This window comes from Tauraco erythrolophus, chromosome 4 (assembly GCF_009769465.1).
Source record: "Tauraco erythrolophus isolate bTauEry1 chromosome 4, bTauEry1.pri, whole genome shotgun sequence".
Taxonomy (NCBI): domain Eukaryota; kingdom Metazoa; phylum Chordata; class Aves; order Musophagiformes; family Musophagidae; genus Tauraco; species Tauraco erythrolophus.
This window is the reverse complement of record NC_141468.1, coordinates 25652365-25668827: the sequence shown is the minus strand read 5'-3', so window position 1 is coordinate 25668827 and position 16463 is coordinate 25652365. Positions and strand designations below refer to the sequence as shown.

The following is a 16463-nucleotide window of genomic DNA, read 5'->3' as shown; positions in this document are numbered from 1 at the left end:
GGACTCATAAGGATCATGGATTCCAACTCCCTGCTCCTCGCAGGACTACCTAAAACTAAACCATATGATTAAGAGCATCATCCAGACGCTCCTTGAACTCTGACAGGCTTGGTGCCATGGCCACGTCCCTGGGGAGTCTGTTTCAGTGACCAACCACACTCCCAGTGCAGAACCTTTTCCTAATGTCCAATCTGAACTTCCCCTGATGCAGCATCATTCCATTTTCTCCTGCCCTATTGTAGTCACCAGAGAGAGGAGATCAGCACGCAATGCAAATGAACTATTTCAATATGCTTAGAATACTTTAGATCGAGATTTTAAATAACTTATTTTTTTCACAAATTTGTTGTTTGATTAAAAATTGATAACAATAAGAAATCTTAACTGGTGTCTCAGTCTTGAAGTCCTTAAATTACTCAAATTAGATTTTATGAGATTTTCTTTTTTTTGTTATTAGTATTCCTTACAGAGCATAAAATAACCTCTATAGGGAATATGATCAAGTGTTAAGACCTGGGATTTGTTAATATTAAAAAATAAATAAATAAAAATTAGTGCTAGCAAAACTTCAACTATTATAATTCATCACATGAAGAACTGTCTATATCTAATATTTTGATCCTGCTATAGGTTTTTTTAACCACTCCAGTTACAGTATGTGAAGACTGAGTACACGGCATATACTCCCTTAATTACTGATGATCTCCTACATCAGTATACACTGCTAGTTATGCAGAATGTATTAGAAAAACATCAGTATTTAATATATACTTAATAATGAGGATTCTAAAAACTGTTTGCCTAAAGCTAAATTCTTGATAGGCCTAAGTCAAATTTATTGAGAAAAAGTCCATTCAGAGGGACTTCAGAGGTGAGCCCACGTGAAACTCAAGTTCAGCAAGACCAAGTGCAAGGTCCTTTATGTGGGTCGGGGCAATCCCAAGCACAAATACAGGCTGGGCAGAAAATGGATTGAGAGCAGCCCTGAGGAAAAGGACTTGGGAGTGCTGGTGGATGAGAAGCTCAACATGAGCAGGCAATGTGCACTGGCAGCCAACCGTATCCTTGGCTGCATCAAAAGAAGTGTGGTCAGCAGGTCCAGGGAGGTGATTCTGCCCCTCTACTCAGCTCTCGTGAGACCTCACCTGGAATACTGCATTCAGCTCTGGAGTCCCCAACACAAGAAGGACATGAAGCTGCTGGAGCAAGTCCAGAGGAGGGCCATGAAGATGATCAGAGGGCTGGAGCACCTCTCCTATGAAGATAGGCTGAGAGAGTTGGCATTGTTCAGCCTGGAGAAGGGAAGGCTCTAGGGAGATCTTATTGCTGCCTTTCAATATATGAAGGGGGCTTATAAGAAAGACGGAGAGAGATTTTTTACCAAGGTCCGCAGTGACAGGATAAAGGGCAATGGTTTTAAAATGAAAGAGGGTTGATTTAGATCATACAGAGGAAGAAATTCTTTACGATGAGGATGGTGAGGCACTGGGACAGGTTGCCCAGAGAAGCTGTGGATGCTTTATCACTGGAAGTGTTCAAAACCAGGTTGGATGAGTCTTTGAGCAACTTGATCTAGTGGAAGGTGTCTCTGCCCATAGCATGGGGGATTGGAACGAGATCTTTAAGGTCCCTTCCAACCCAAACCATTCTATGATCTATGAAGTAAGACTATCAACAGACTTAAGCACTTTGGAACAAAAATCTTACTCCTTAAATAAAACATTAAAATTTCAGTGATAGCTGCTTACAATATATTCTGTAAACTACGGTTTCCTGAGTTTCTGAAATGACTCTCTCCTCAAAGACAACAGAAATAATGGTCTGAAATACTGGCATAGAAAAAGAAAAATCTAGAGGCGTTCAACAGAAGCCAATTTTCAGGCAGTCAGTGATACTAAGGCATGTTGTCCCATGACTTAGGCACTGCAGAGGAGGATAAAAAACACACACCAAAGCTTATCTTTTAAAGGGTTTCTACTGCTTATGCTTAACTGCTATGGATCAAAGAACCCACAGGAAAAGATCTAAGAATCAGCAAAGCCATGTGTAAATACACTGAGAACAACTCCTAGTTGAAATACTCATCCCAAATAAAGAGATAAAAGGGAAATCCATTCACAGTGAGAATGACCCATAACATCAAATTAATGTTCCCAAATAAGGGTGTATTCTGAAGGACCCAGATAATGAGGTGGTAGATGCTGCCACAGAACAACAAAAAAAGCCTATTACCGTCTGATCCTGTACCATGAAATACTTAAAACCACCTCTGAAAAGAGATAGCCCATTGCTTGAATTATCAAACCCTTTCCAGAACTGAGCTTGAGAAACACAGATTTAGTACATATATATCATGAATTTAGTCACTTTGACAAAATAAAGAACCGCAAGTTTGTCAAGTTTACCATTACTTTTCAACTGGCTTTACTTGAGACACTTTGGTAGTTCTACACTTAAATGGATCTGACAAATGGACTGAAATAACCTGAATGTCCTCTGTCAGATACGAGGATGACTACTTAGCTTTAAAATGTCCTTCACCAGGGTAACTAATGGGGCTAGCATCAGGGCACCTTTTGGAGGAATTTGTAAGCCAGTAAACTTTCCTTACAAGAAAAAAAAAATACTTAGAAAAGCAGCTGGTTTTGTTTCCTACTTGCACAAATATGAAAACAGATCAAGCTCTCTTTCCTCAGGAGCTTGCCAGCTTCACTTTACTAAAATTATGGATAAAAACACAGAAGTCTTGGTTTCAAAAATCAACACTGGTCTAAAAACCAACACTGATTAAATTAATTCTGGGTAAGAAACAGTAAATGGTTCCATTACTAGTCATGAACAGACTGGAATTAAGGAATAGTTAGTGAGAACCTTTGATCACCATGGTTAGCAAAACACTGAAATGGGAGAGACACAATAACACCTGTTTCTCTCTTCAGCCAAGTATGCTCATTGTATGACGTAGCTTAATGTAGACAATTTAACTGACAGACAAAAGGAAAGAAGAGAATAATAGTAAAACTGTTACAAAATGCATAAATCACAGAATAATTTCTAGTGTAAGCTTTTCCGTCTACGTAAGTTTGAATAATAAAATTCTTAGAAAAAGGTAAGCACTAACAAATTAGCAACACTGTCTTTGTGCCATGTCAGCCTCAGGTGCTGTGCATGTCCCCATTAATTTATGAAGCGTAATAATAAGTTATGCGATGGGTGATGCACAAAATCACTGTAATTCAGTTTAGTTGTGTTTGAAGCAATCCCCACTAGTTATATGAGCTCACTTAAAATAATAATTATATTTTACAGTATAATCAACCGTTAATATAACTGATAAATTTATCATGTAATTCCAAGTGTAAATAATTATTATAAAACATATAATCAAAATAATATAATAATATTTAATGATCACTCCATTTGAGCTGGTATTAAATTTTGGCGTTTTTTTGTTTGCTTATTGAATCAACAAAATAATCAGAGATCTGTCTACAGATCAATTTTTAAATTCTAAAATTATTTTTGAAGAATTTAAATCAATTTTTAAATTCTAAATCCTTTTTAAAGTCTACAATTTTTAAAAGAGGTTTCTCTTCTGTTAAGACCAACATTTATTATAAGAAAGGGATTTTGCCCTGCTTGAAAAATCGGAGAAATTTAGCAACAGCATACCAATGTTAATCTACCATTTTTAAGCTTATCTGATGTATTTTAATACGGATTTAAATATTTAATATTTTATACTACTAAAAAAAATAAATATACTGTCCAAGGAGTCACATATCAGAAAAACTGATCTACGGTTACTTGACTTCAAACTTTTACCTTCCCAAGTTCATCCTAAGTTTTCCCCAACTCATTATCTTTACTATACAAAACTGACAAAATCTACTTCAGATCTTACAACACAGAAAAGAGAGTAAAGAAGTATCAATAATTTGATAAAGGACTTGTCTCTGTCCTTGCAAAGGAACCTTCAATGCTGAATATATACTTACTAATGAACAACTTCATTACAGTCCACAAAGTTCTGAAATTTTACTGGGTATCATTTGATATCTATTTCATAGAATCATAGAATTGTCTGGTTGGAAGAGACCTTCGAGATCATCGAGTCCAACCATTCACCCTGCACTGTCAGGGTCCCTAAACCATGTTGCTCAACACCAAATCCACACGGTTTTTAAACACCTCCAGCAATGAGGACTCCACCACCTCCCTGGGAAGCCTGTTCCAATACTTCACAACCCTCTCCTGATATCTAACCTAAATTTCCCCTGGCGTAACTTGAGGCCATTCCCTCTCGTCCTGTCATTCATAACGTGGGAGAAGAGACCGACCCTCATCTCCCTACAAATTCCTTTCAGGTAATTGTAGAGAGCGATAAGGTCCCCCCTCAGCCTCCTCTTCTCCAGACTAAACAGTCCCAGCTCCCTCAGCCCCTCCTCATAGGACAAGTTCTCTAAACCCTTCACTAGTTTCGTTGCTCTACGAACAACAGGATTTCATAAGGGATAATTAAATGGAAAAGCTGCAAAGCATATTACAGGCTGACACTTAAGGTTTGTTTCTGTATAGCACATGCGTTGCTCTGCACGAGAAAAATTTTCGCGGCTTTAAAGAAGGGATAATGCAGTGTCCTGTTTCTAAAAGTGTTGTAACAATACAGCTTAATACAGTAGAACCAATGAAAAATTTTATGAAGTCATAAAATGGAAAATAACTGACTCTTCATCACTCAGATTTTAACTATCAACTTATAAAAGAAAGAGAAAGAAATACAGAGTAGTTTCAGAATAACACCAGACTGATATATTTGGAGTGAAAACGTGGAAAATTATGCACACCATTTATTTAGCTGATGTTAGGGAATACCCTTGGAAAGTACTCTCCTGTTGTGCGGCACTTGGCATTTTGTACTTTCAGTACAAAAATCAGTGAGCACATTATACATAAGCAAAGTGCTTATGTATAATTAAAAGAAGCTACCCAAAATCCATCAAGATAAATAACATAATCCATTCATTCTTTTTCTAGATAATGCTAATTACTGCAGCAATCATATCCAGCAGATATAGAAAAATGAGCAATAATTGTTGCTAACTAAAAACAAAGGTTAAAATTTAAAACTGACAGTATTTTTAAACTTTAAGAAATATTGCAATATGTATCTACAAACATTTGTGAAACGATGATCCATACCAGTGTCATCTTACAAAACTTCTCTAAACAAATAAATCAGATAAACAACTTTAGAGAGAATTGGGATTTGTTTTGTTTTCATAGAAATAAAATGGTCAAGAACATAAATTTATTTAATCTCAAATATATATCTACTTAACATTTAAATCAATGACTATGTCTGTTTTATCTGAATCTCAATGTTTTAACAAAAAAATCTAACAAATTTAAAAAAATACCTGCCTTTAGGAGAAAAGAAGATCCATCCACTTTTGCTTTTCCTACCAGCTGGCAAGTGAGATCAAAGAACAGCATTGGCTGAACACCAGACAATTTTGCTGCTGGTCCAGAAATGGAAAGATTACTGGCTGCCCAAACACGTAATTCTTCTATTGTTTTCAGTTCTTCATCCATGAAAGTGTACACTTTGCTAGAGGTTCGAGGAACTACTGGTGCTCCTACAGTTCCATCAAATGTCAAGGATGCAAATCCCACACTGTTAATTCCCTGCATCTGTCCATTGTATTCCCTGATCTGTAACAAAATATGAGGAAAAAAATAAACAGTTGCACTGCATTGAAATATACATACGTTTCTGTTTTATCATGTGCATGAAGAACGGACCACTGATAATTTTTGTTCCTGGTACTATTAGGAGAACAGAGTCAAAATAAAACAAAAAAAAGAAAATTAACCTTAACAAGAAAAAGTGAATAAGCAGAAAACACAATCTAAGACAAAAAATTTTTTAAAGCAGCAGACTAATACCTTCCTGTAAATATACAGCATCACTGCAGAGTATTTTATTCACAAATCTCAAAAAGTTTGTGTGGGGAACTCATCAGGATTACTTTTACAGATGGGGAAACTGAGGTATGAAAGAAATTAATTTTTAGGGGTCACACAGCAGTAACGGCAGATTAAAGTTGTTACAGATTCCTATTTTCCGCCTCTCATAATAGCCCCATTTCCTGATATTATGGAACTGAAAAATAAAATATCAGTTCTAGGAGCTATTTTTTTCTATAAAGCAAACAGTGACCAGCTTTCATTCCTTGAATTACAAATACAGCTTTCATAATTACTCTTATGTCTACTGACCTGTATGTGGCAGGTCCCCTGCATCCTGCTGATTTAGCTATGTATCTGCTACCACATAAAACTCTGTTCAAAGTCTGAAGCATTCCTTCAAGGATCTAGTCTAGTCTTACTGTCCCCTGTACTTTATATATGTATCAAAGCACTGCATGACTCACTATCCAGAAATCTCAAACCAGCTGCTTTGATCCATCCATTTTTAATTAAAATTTGCTTACCAAAAAAAGCAACAAGACTTCCAAATATAGCACTTGTGACACAATCTAGTTTAGGATTCCCAGAACTCACTATTAAAATGGTTGAAAATCCTACTGATTCAAAAGTGCCAAATCTGAAAGATGTGACATAAGCTCTCAACAGTAACCTTTTTTATTAAAACATGGCCAACGATTTAGGCTTGTATTTTATAAACACACTGAAATTTAAAAAACACACAAATCAAGTATTCCTTGGAAATTCATAAACAAAGCAGTTTAATCTTAGTGACAGGAACTCCTTTAACCCCTGCTATTTTGACATAATGCATAAATGCATTAAGGATCATCTCTAGGACAAACTTTCATCCACTTAGCTTTTCTCCAGACCTGACCAATGGAGGACATCAATCCATGATGTCATTTTTCTTCGTTGTAACACTGAAAAGCTTTAGTTTTTTAACCTTCAGGTTTCAATATTGAAAATACAAGAAAAGACAATGCACAAATCAGGAAAACAGACAGTTTCATAAAGAATTTGTGCTCATTACCTGTGATCTGGAAAAAAATGTCCACTCTAACACTAAGATGTTATCTAATATAAGTACACAGATTTACTTTAGTTGCTGCTATTGGCATTATATTCCATAGTTTCTCAAAATAGGTAACATCCAGAGGGGAGGAAAACTCTCATCACTTTTACTCATTCATCTGCTATCAAAAGGTACTTCAAGCATATTTTTAAGTATCATGTCAAATGTTTCTCAAAGTGTTTTAATTTCCGATTTACCTACTTATTTATTTCTTCCTTCACTAATTCTTTTAAATCATTATCAAAATATCTTGACTTCTTTCTTAATAAAAATTCTGCCCTAGACCTCTAGCCAATTTAGGAGGGCTCTAATGCTTTAAGGAAAGCAGTTCAAGAAACTAGTTTGTCTCCCAGGGCTTCAAATAATATTTCGTCACAGACCACCTTCCCCATTTCCCAAATCCTTTATGTCATATTTAGAGCATTCATGAGGCTGTGCTTGAACATACTATACTTCTGACATCTCCTAGTACCATCATTTAGTGTATTTTAAATCAGCCTTAATGTAGGGAAAGGCCGTTATAAAATAAAAAAAGAAATAAAATATGTAAGAACGTAAACCTGAAGTGTCATGATGAGAAAGTTACCAATGATCTTGAAGCAAAACCAAGCATCCTTAGACATAGGTATGTGGAGAAGCCACTGAGTAGTCTCAAAGGTAAACAGCATTCAACATTATTCAGTGAACAGAACAAACAGGAAAAGTAAATGTAGAATGGGTTACAGAACAAAAATATCATAGCTGGAAATTTACCTACGTCAGACCCGCAGAACCTCTGAGGGCCAACAGAAATTCTCCAGTCTTGTCCTTTAAAAAAAAAATCATTGCTAAAGTGATGAGGAATCACTGGAGTGTAAAATGAACAAAACCCATGGGCAAATGTTGTTTCATTATGGCACTCTAAGTAGATCTCAGATCAAGTTAAGCACTGATACAGTAAACTAGTTATATTTTCCACATATAAAAAACTTTGAAATTTAATAATCTGAGACTTTTGTATATGATGACAGTTCCCCCTCAGTAGGTTTTGGGACTTTTTACAAATTGGGGGTGGGGGTAGTGGTCAGAACAAGCAAGGGGACAGACAGCTAGCACCTTAAAAATTCCCTGAGTATTTTAAACAAATTTAGTAAAAAATGGACAAAACTAGAGCAGATAAAGTGAAACGTCACCTCAACAAACTGTGTGGACAATAAACTCCAGTGATTTTCATGGGGTACAACTCTACCCTGAATATGCTCATTGAAAAGAAGCTAATCTTGAAAAATGCATGAATAGATTTACAGCAATCTAAACCACCTGATTTTATTTTTTTCTTTTATTAACTGGAGCTGGTGTTATTCACCTCACTCAATGGAAGCAAGGAGTGTGATAGTAAATAGTGTATAAAGCTGGAATAATAGCATCTCCAAGGTAGCTTTCCATCAAAACTGATTGTTAAATTGCAGAAGCAAAAGACTATTATGAAACCACTGCAGTCACAGATCATCTTAGAATATCAAAATAATGCCTTGCAAAACAACATATACTAAGCTCATGTACATATTCTTGTACTAAGAAGGAAGATTTCCTAAAATAAATTTAACTATTGATTTGTGGAAGGATCAGGAATTCAAGATAATATTTTGAAACATGAGTACATTAGGCTTAAAACTTGATTATTATTTATATATATAAAATTATTTCAAGATATAAGTTGTGTTGTGCTCTGTTAGTGTTTTGTTTTTTTTTAAAACTTAAATTATTGCATCATCTGAAATGTACTGTCCAAACTTCTATTCCATTTTGAGTACACATTCAGCTGAAGACCTCATTGTAAGGTGCCTTTTACCTAAGCAGAAGTCAAAAACTTATGATATCTTTGATTCATGTTTGACAATATATAAATAAGAGGATCAATGTTCACATGCTGCTACCCAATCTTTCCTTAACTGCAGAAATGTAGTATATGTGAGATGCTGTTGAAAAGGAAAGAAAGAGTGCAAAATTGTCTAGAGGCAACGTATCTGCAAGAATTATAGTTACTGTGGTAAGCAATGTATTCCCCTCAGTTAAACACATGTACATAAAGGTACATGCCACTCTGTGCGACACAAACAGGGTTCAGCTGACACGGAAGCAAGATACCTTACGCAAATAAGCAGTGACAAAAAAAAACCCTCCTTCTCAAACACAGATTCTGATCACAAGCCTCCAAGAGCAAAAAACTTCAGGAAGGTATAGACAGGATTACAAAGGGCTGTACTGAAAAGGGATACTGTCGAAGTACTAGAAGAGTATGGGCCAGTCACAGGACCACAGGTTGGCAGGGACCTCAGGAAATCATAAAGTCCCACCTCTTCCTCAGGTCAGGGCTACGGTCAGCACTGTGTCACATGAGGCTTTGGCTAGCTGAGCCTTGAAAAATTCCAAGCACAGAGATTCCAGAACCTCCCCAGGTAACCTCTTTCAATAGGGCCCTTCTCTCTTAGTCCACAACAATTTTTGTAAACATCTCCTTTAACATACTAAGTCTTATCATCTCTAGATCCATAAGGTTCCCCAGCACTGATTACTAAATATTTTTATTGCATTGAATGTTTAAAAAGATCTGTAGGAATTTGGGGAAAATACCTCCACATGGATTATATTTCAAGTCAAACTTCATCCAAAAGATCTAGACAGGAACTTGAGATGGTGCAAAAAAAAAGAACACAATACATTGTATATTTCATTTTGCAGTTCACCTGAACATATTATAACTATTTTGTGGAAAAAAAAATTGTATGCAAAAAGTATACATAACAAACTAGCTAAAATAATTTCTGGTTTGACAATAATTTTAAAAAACCAATAGGCATTGTGATACTGCTTTAGGGAAGTGATCCTGCCCCTGTACTCGGCACTGCTGAGGCCGCACCTCATCTGGATTATTTCTGGATTATTTCCTACATATTTAAGACATCATCAGGTAACTTGACCAAAAATACTCAGATGTAAACTTCAGAAAACATACATTCAAAATTCTAAGACTTTGAATTATGCAGAAACTCTATCACTGCCTACAGTCAATATTTCCTGACATTATTTACTACAAGACAAATATTTGTTTTTTAATTTAAATTCCATCAAAACTTCAGAGTTGCACACCTTACATAATTTTTGAAGGGAAGCCAAAAGCAACAGTAATACTGATATTTCTGAGAAAAAAAATGTTGGTTTCTCTATGTTAAACCAAAAAAAAATTAATTTCTTCCACTCTTCAGAGCAAGAATTTGAAAACAGGGTTGCAGTATCACAGACAACATGTTCTTTGACATCCTTTCTAGCTAAAAGTCTCAAACCTAACTTTGGCCAAGTTCATGTATTCAGATCACATTCACTCAGAGCACACTAAGAGTCTGGCAACTAAACTGTGTCAAAGTTTAATGTTCACTCAGTATGTTCTATGCCTAAACTCCAGACTTTCTCCTGTCATCCTTATCCTGAAAGCCATGGCCAGAGCTGCCTAGGAATAAGAAGTGAGCAGATACTTCTGTGTCTCTCTCTCAGTGCCTTCCATATAGCATCATGCAGAAAGGAAGAAAAGGAATCAACTTTCATGGGAGAAATTGGATTAAACTAGAGGGAATACACAGAGACAAGGAAACCACTAGCCAAGTGCAGAAGACTGCTCCTAGAAATAGCAACAGACTGCTTTAACCATCAGAGTAGGTAATACAGGGGAACAAATGCCATGTTAAGTATTACTAGGTTCAAGAGAGTGATGCACAAGAAGAGAGACAGAACAGAACTTATAAGGATAACAAAAGAGGGAGTGTGATTGATCCTTCTGTGTTTTTACGAAGCCACGCTCCATATGCTTGATGTTCAGATTCCCACTCATCTGTGGACAATCAAACAGTTTAGAGACTCATTAGCAAAACATACATCTTATACTTGCAAACTGACTGACCTACAGAGGGAATAACCATCTACATCATGGCTATAAAGTACTTTTGCTAAAAGTAGCAATGCATTTATATTGCAAATCTGAAGAGTTTGAACCAGATGAATATGCAATTTATAGCATGCATGCAAGGAATTTTTTTTTCTTGCTGTTTTTCACCATTTTGTTATTCTAAATCTCTAGGATGCTGCATCTAACACAAGACTAGAACACTAGAACTATAAACTGTAACTATTCCAAAGTTAGTAGAAGACACAGTTACTGTTTTCTGGGCAAACACAGTTCAGCTCGTGGTACGTTTATACTATGATACCCCAATTCTATTATCCTACTTTTCTACAGGACATTTTCCTATGCAGTGCATGACTTCAGAAGTGCAGTGGTGATGAATTGGTGCTGTGTAACAAAGAAGCCGCCATCTTTAAGACTCCTACTTCATTTGGTACAGCAACTGGAGCCCATGAACAGAAAACGTTTCAGTACAAAAGGGAGGAGAATAGTATCAAGATTAGTATAACAAAAAGCTACAGAATTAAGACTTTGCAATTGCTACAGAGATTGTATTATGCTGATGAAGTCATGTAAGTAAAGTTTACAATGAGAGGTGACTCCTTTGGTCTTCATTCTCTACGTGTTCCACATGAGCCACACAGCTCTATAATGATGCGTATTCTGGAAAAAGACACACCGAAACACACCCTAGACAGTGATTTTATCTTGTTATATGCTGAACAAGATGAACACCTGAATAAGAATGTGTTTCACTTTTCTCCAATTCTCTAACATTAAAATGGAAATCAAATACCAATTCACTTCACTGGGAGTAAGGAAATACATTTTTGTTTGTGAATCACTCAGAGGTAATAAGGAATATTAGAGAAAAGCCAATGAGGAATTTAACAATTGCATCATCATAGCAGGGTTTGAGTAATACAAGAAAGGGAGAATACATGCCGAAAGTCTCAAGTTAAGTGAGGATAAAATACTGCAGATTTAGTGAGTATCAGCAGGTTGCCTCTTCCTCTCTTTAACAGCTTAAACATTAGGCATTAAGTCTAAGATATTAAGAGCATTTGCAGTGAAACATAAAAAAAGAGTCCCAAGAAAATTCCACTTGATGTAACTCCTCCTTTGCCATGAAGATGAGGGAGGCTAGACAACCAGATCACAAGTCTCCTTTTTATACTGGAGGCTGGGTGGATCTCCCCCCACTGTCACGTCTGCAGAGCACTGACTGTGGTTGAAGGCCCCGATACAGCACTGTAAATCACTAAGTACTATAATTCATGAGAAATCATCAGAAGTAATAAAAAATGCACTTCAAGAAATATTAACAGAAATGTAATTAAAACTGGATAATCTTTCAGGTCTGTAACTAAGACACTTAAAATATTCATTCTCAGCAATAAATACTGAGCAAATAAAATCACTCTCTACCCAAAGTAATCCCAACAGAATCCTCTCCATTAAGTTCTTATTAGCTCTGAACCATCACACCTTGCTGACACCTGTTACTATGAAGAGGAGTTAATTCATTAGAAGCTGAGAGTGTGGTTGGGAGTAGTAATTTTTAAAACATGTTTGCTATGAATGTTAACTTCTTGGAAGTTTCTCACAAGCATATCTGGGACAGGGAAATGTGAATACATGCTGTACAGGCTATGTGTATCTTTCCTTATTGGTAAGCACAGCTCTGACAGACTATGGCCTCTGCTACCCTTGATGATAAAGCCTGAAAATGAAAGTAGAAAAGAGTGAAGAAGGAACTGCTGACAGGGTAATTGACTCTAATTATAGATAATTTATTTTTTTAATTGAAAATTGTGTTGCACAGCAACCACATATATTTTTGCTGGTTCTAAGTGAAAGAGACGAAGAGGTCACCCCGCTCCCAGTTCACTCCCTGCAGTTGGCACTAGGCTTCTATGTCAGATTTTTACCTGCTCAGATCAGATATGAAAACTTCCAAAGTTTGTTAGCCTGAGGCAGTCAAAATCATTCCCATTCAGAAGAAGACAATTTAGTGACTCTAGATTATTCTAACTTAGAAAGTAATTAAACAAGCTGTCAGTTTATGTATCTGAGAAGATACGGATTGTGAGCAGCTGGAGGCCAGTTAGGGCTGGAAACCACTTAAACCAGCTCAGCTGTGACAAAAAGGAAAAAAGTGTACACTAGGAGGGGATTAACAGACCTTATCTTTAAATACTGCAACATCATCTTGGAGAATGATGAAGTATCAATTGATAAGGATTTTAGAATGATCTCCTCCAACACTATTGGCATAAAAGCGGGTGTATACATAAGTTCCCTGACAGTAGTCTCATTTGGTTTTTTAACCTGTACTTCCCACATCTCAAAAAAATCCAATATTAACCTATCACAGACATGCAACTTTTCAGTTCTTTTTTAATCAGGCTCCCTTCTACTTTCTCTTTTTCACATATATATTATAAAGTATGTATTTTGATTTCAGAAGCAATAAACATGTTTCTACCTTCACTGAATTTCAAAAAGGAGTACATCTGTGTAACACTCACCCTGCTGGATTCAGAAAGAATTTAAAATTTAGAGTAAGACTTTCCCATCTGAAGTCAAATCAACAAAACTTCCAAGACTAACAACACATCTCAGGTACTGATTAGCAACACAAGCTTCAAAATCTAAATATTGTTTCATTTCACTCTTAATTATACATAAAGATTACCATAAGGAAGCTTTATACTAACCCAGAATAGGTGAGCTAATTTCTATCTTGATTGTAAATATTTATAATATACATGAATAACTGAAGACTGTTTCTGAATCTTAACAAGTTCTTTCTTAATAATCTCAGTGGTACAAATCTCAATTACCAGATAAATCTTACCACTTTTTACATTTACTGTCATGGGTTTTTTTCTTTGTTCTCCTGCTACAGCATATCAAAACATACATGCTTAGTACTACTGATCTTTATCCCTTTCATCGCCCTTTTGTACAATGTTAAATTTCCTAGATCTCTCAAGAGTGTTAAAATATGCAAACTGTTTTGTTTTTTTTTAACTAGCCTCTTTCAGGACATTCACTCATTTCCGCTATGATTATTTTAAGCAAAAAATGAAATTATGTATGGGTAACTTGCAAATTAGCATGTAACATGGTAAAATCATGTCCTCGGTACTATTCTGCACCCCTAAGTACAGCCCAGCATTACAAGACTTCCATTCAGTCTCTGTAGTGTGGTTCCTCTTCCCTATAGAGTTGCAGCGAGGGAAGAGGGAAGAGCTTGTCACAGCTCGGCACTGACGAAAGGCTTTTTCTGCTTCCTCACTGCATTTTGTCACTAGTCAGGGGAGCTGAGCAGGCATAAGAAAAACATCCAGCAGAAGCAGTACCAAAGCTATAAACAGTTTCCTCCATGGCCTTTCATAGAGAGAAATACAGTGTAAGGCAGGAAAATATCAAAGAAGCAGCTAGAGCCTGTTGCACACTAACAACCCCAGGTAGACTACATTTATCTGAGTAACTCTCCAGCTGATTTAAACTGCTCCACAACAGAAGTTCTAAAGTAATCCCTCAATTCCATTAGTTTGAAAAGGAATAAATTGTGCACATTTATGTCAGTTAAATTCTGTTCACCTAAAAGTATTACCACGTGATTTCTGTCAAGTAGTTTAACAAACATTCAAAGGAAATGATGCTGTTCTGGAGTTGTCATAACCACATCTAACACTTTTTTTAAGAGAGGTATCAGCTTAGTGCTCTGTTGTCATTAAAAAAATTTGATAGTTTACTTCCAGTTTTGGTCCATCATAACCAAGATGTTTTATCAATAAATTGCTTTATCCAATGTCTTCATGTGTTAATTTCAGTACATAAAGAATTAAATTATTCCTACAGTCCTCTCACTGCAAAGAGGCAAGCACACAACCCCCCCACATGAGTACATACCTTTATTCTATGAAATCGAACAATATCCCCAACTTTGTAAATTTTTGGTAGGGAATCTAGATTTCCATTAAAAAGAGTGCAAGTTAACTTCACATTTGATGAGTCCACAAGTGTTACAACTGAGCAATAATCTGTAAAATATAAAAGTGTTTGAATGAATAATAGGCATTATGGAGTTATTAATACACAGATTTTAAAGTTGGAATGAAAACCATACAGCCAATTTTTTCTGCTATGATCTGTGTAATTCATCTGAAGTCCATTTAGTTACAGTAGCGTAACAACTGAAGTGTGACCCATCTTGCTGATAATCAGCCCAAATAACAGAAAAGGAAATGGGTTAAATAAACAGGTCTGTGAGCCAGGAACACACAACTTTTTCTTCTATCTGCAACAGGCATGCCATTTTTTCAGGTTCCAATTACTTCCTCTATAAAATGAGGAGCATATGTACAATCTTGTACAATCCTTTTCTAAGATTTATTTTTACACTGCCTTCTGAAGAGGTAGTGAGTTCTACAAGTTCTAAAATCAAATTAAAGCATAAATTACTTATCTTTCACTTCAATGAAATATGCAAGATATATATTGAAAGTCAAAACAAGACAACTGTCATATGTAAACTGTGAACAGATTACCTTAAGATAAAGACATACATTAGACTGGATTAAAATAGTTGCTTGTATGTGCACTGCCATTGCCTACAAAAGAAATACTCTATCATTTCCAGCAAATACACCCTTAAATATTACCATCATTAAAACTTAAAAGTTTAAATTCTCTAACAATTTGAGTGACTGAGGTGTTGAAAGAAGAAATCCAATGAAGGCTCATCAAGAAAAATAAAACTACTTTTCCTACAGATATAAAAACCTACACTATTTCTATAAACCCACTACTCTTCTTCCTCCTCAATATTTTTTACATAGACTCAATAATGATAAACTCTCATCGTTGCACTCAGAAGTTGCTAAGCATCATTCTCTTGCACACTCCCACGGAAGGCACACAGCACCTATTCTGACGTTCTATGCTAGGACAGGCAGACATGAATAAAGTTTAGTCAGTGGCTGACAACACTGCAAGTATCGACTACTGTAATCCAAAGTTGGATCATTGTATTTCTTTGGGTGTGAATTCTAGAGGCCAATGTAACAGGTCAGCTGCAAAGCGGTATGAGCAAAATGAGCAATTAAGAAGAAAAAAAATCATATGGTTCATAGATTTACAATCCACTGAGGACAGAGGATAACATCACAGTGCAGCATTGATTTAATCCAACACAGGAATCAAGAGTGAAATAACAAAAAGGCTCCACATTAAAAATGTGGCTATTCTTTGATGCTGTGATTATATAACCTAGTCAGCTTCGTACATGTGCAGCTGCCTATTTAAGGGGGAAGATGCTAACACACTCCCTCCATTTTCTGTGCAATTAGTGTACTCAAAAGACTAATAATCATCCTACTCATAGTAGTATAAAATATTTTACTTGCTTTATATAGTCAGGGAACACCTTCTACATTTTAGTTTCTC

General features: G+C 36.0%; 1 protein-coding gene across 6 annotated transcripts in view; it reads right to left on the bottom strand.

Annotated features, from left to right (window-relative positions):
* The window catches only part of POT1 (protection of telomeres 1), a 555480-nt gene that overhangs the window by 27569 nt on the left and 511448 nt on the right, over window positions 1-16463 (bottom strand). For all 6 annotated transcript variants that reach the window (XM_086610452.1, XM_086610455.1, XM_086610454.1 and 3 more), the window contains 2 exons: window positions 14928-15058; window positions 5425-5715 (listed from right to left, as the gene is read on the bottom strand). In XM_086610452.1, the coding sequence (XP_086466578.1) occupies window positions 5425-5715; window positions 14928-15058 (422 nt within the window). The remainder of the gene's footprint in view (window positions 1-5424; window positions 5716-14927; window positions 15059-16463) is intronic.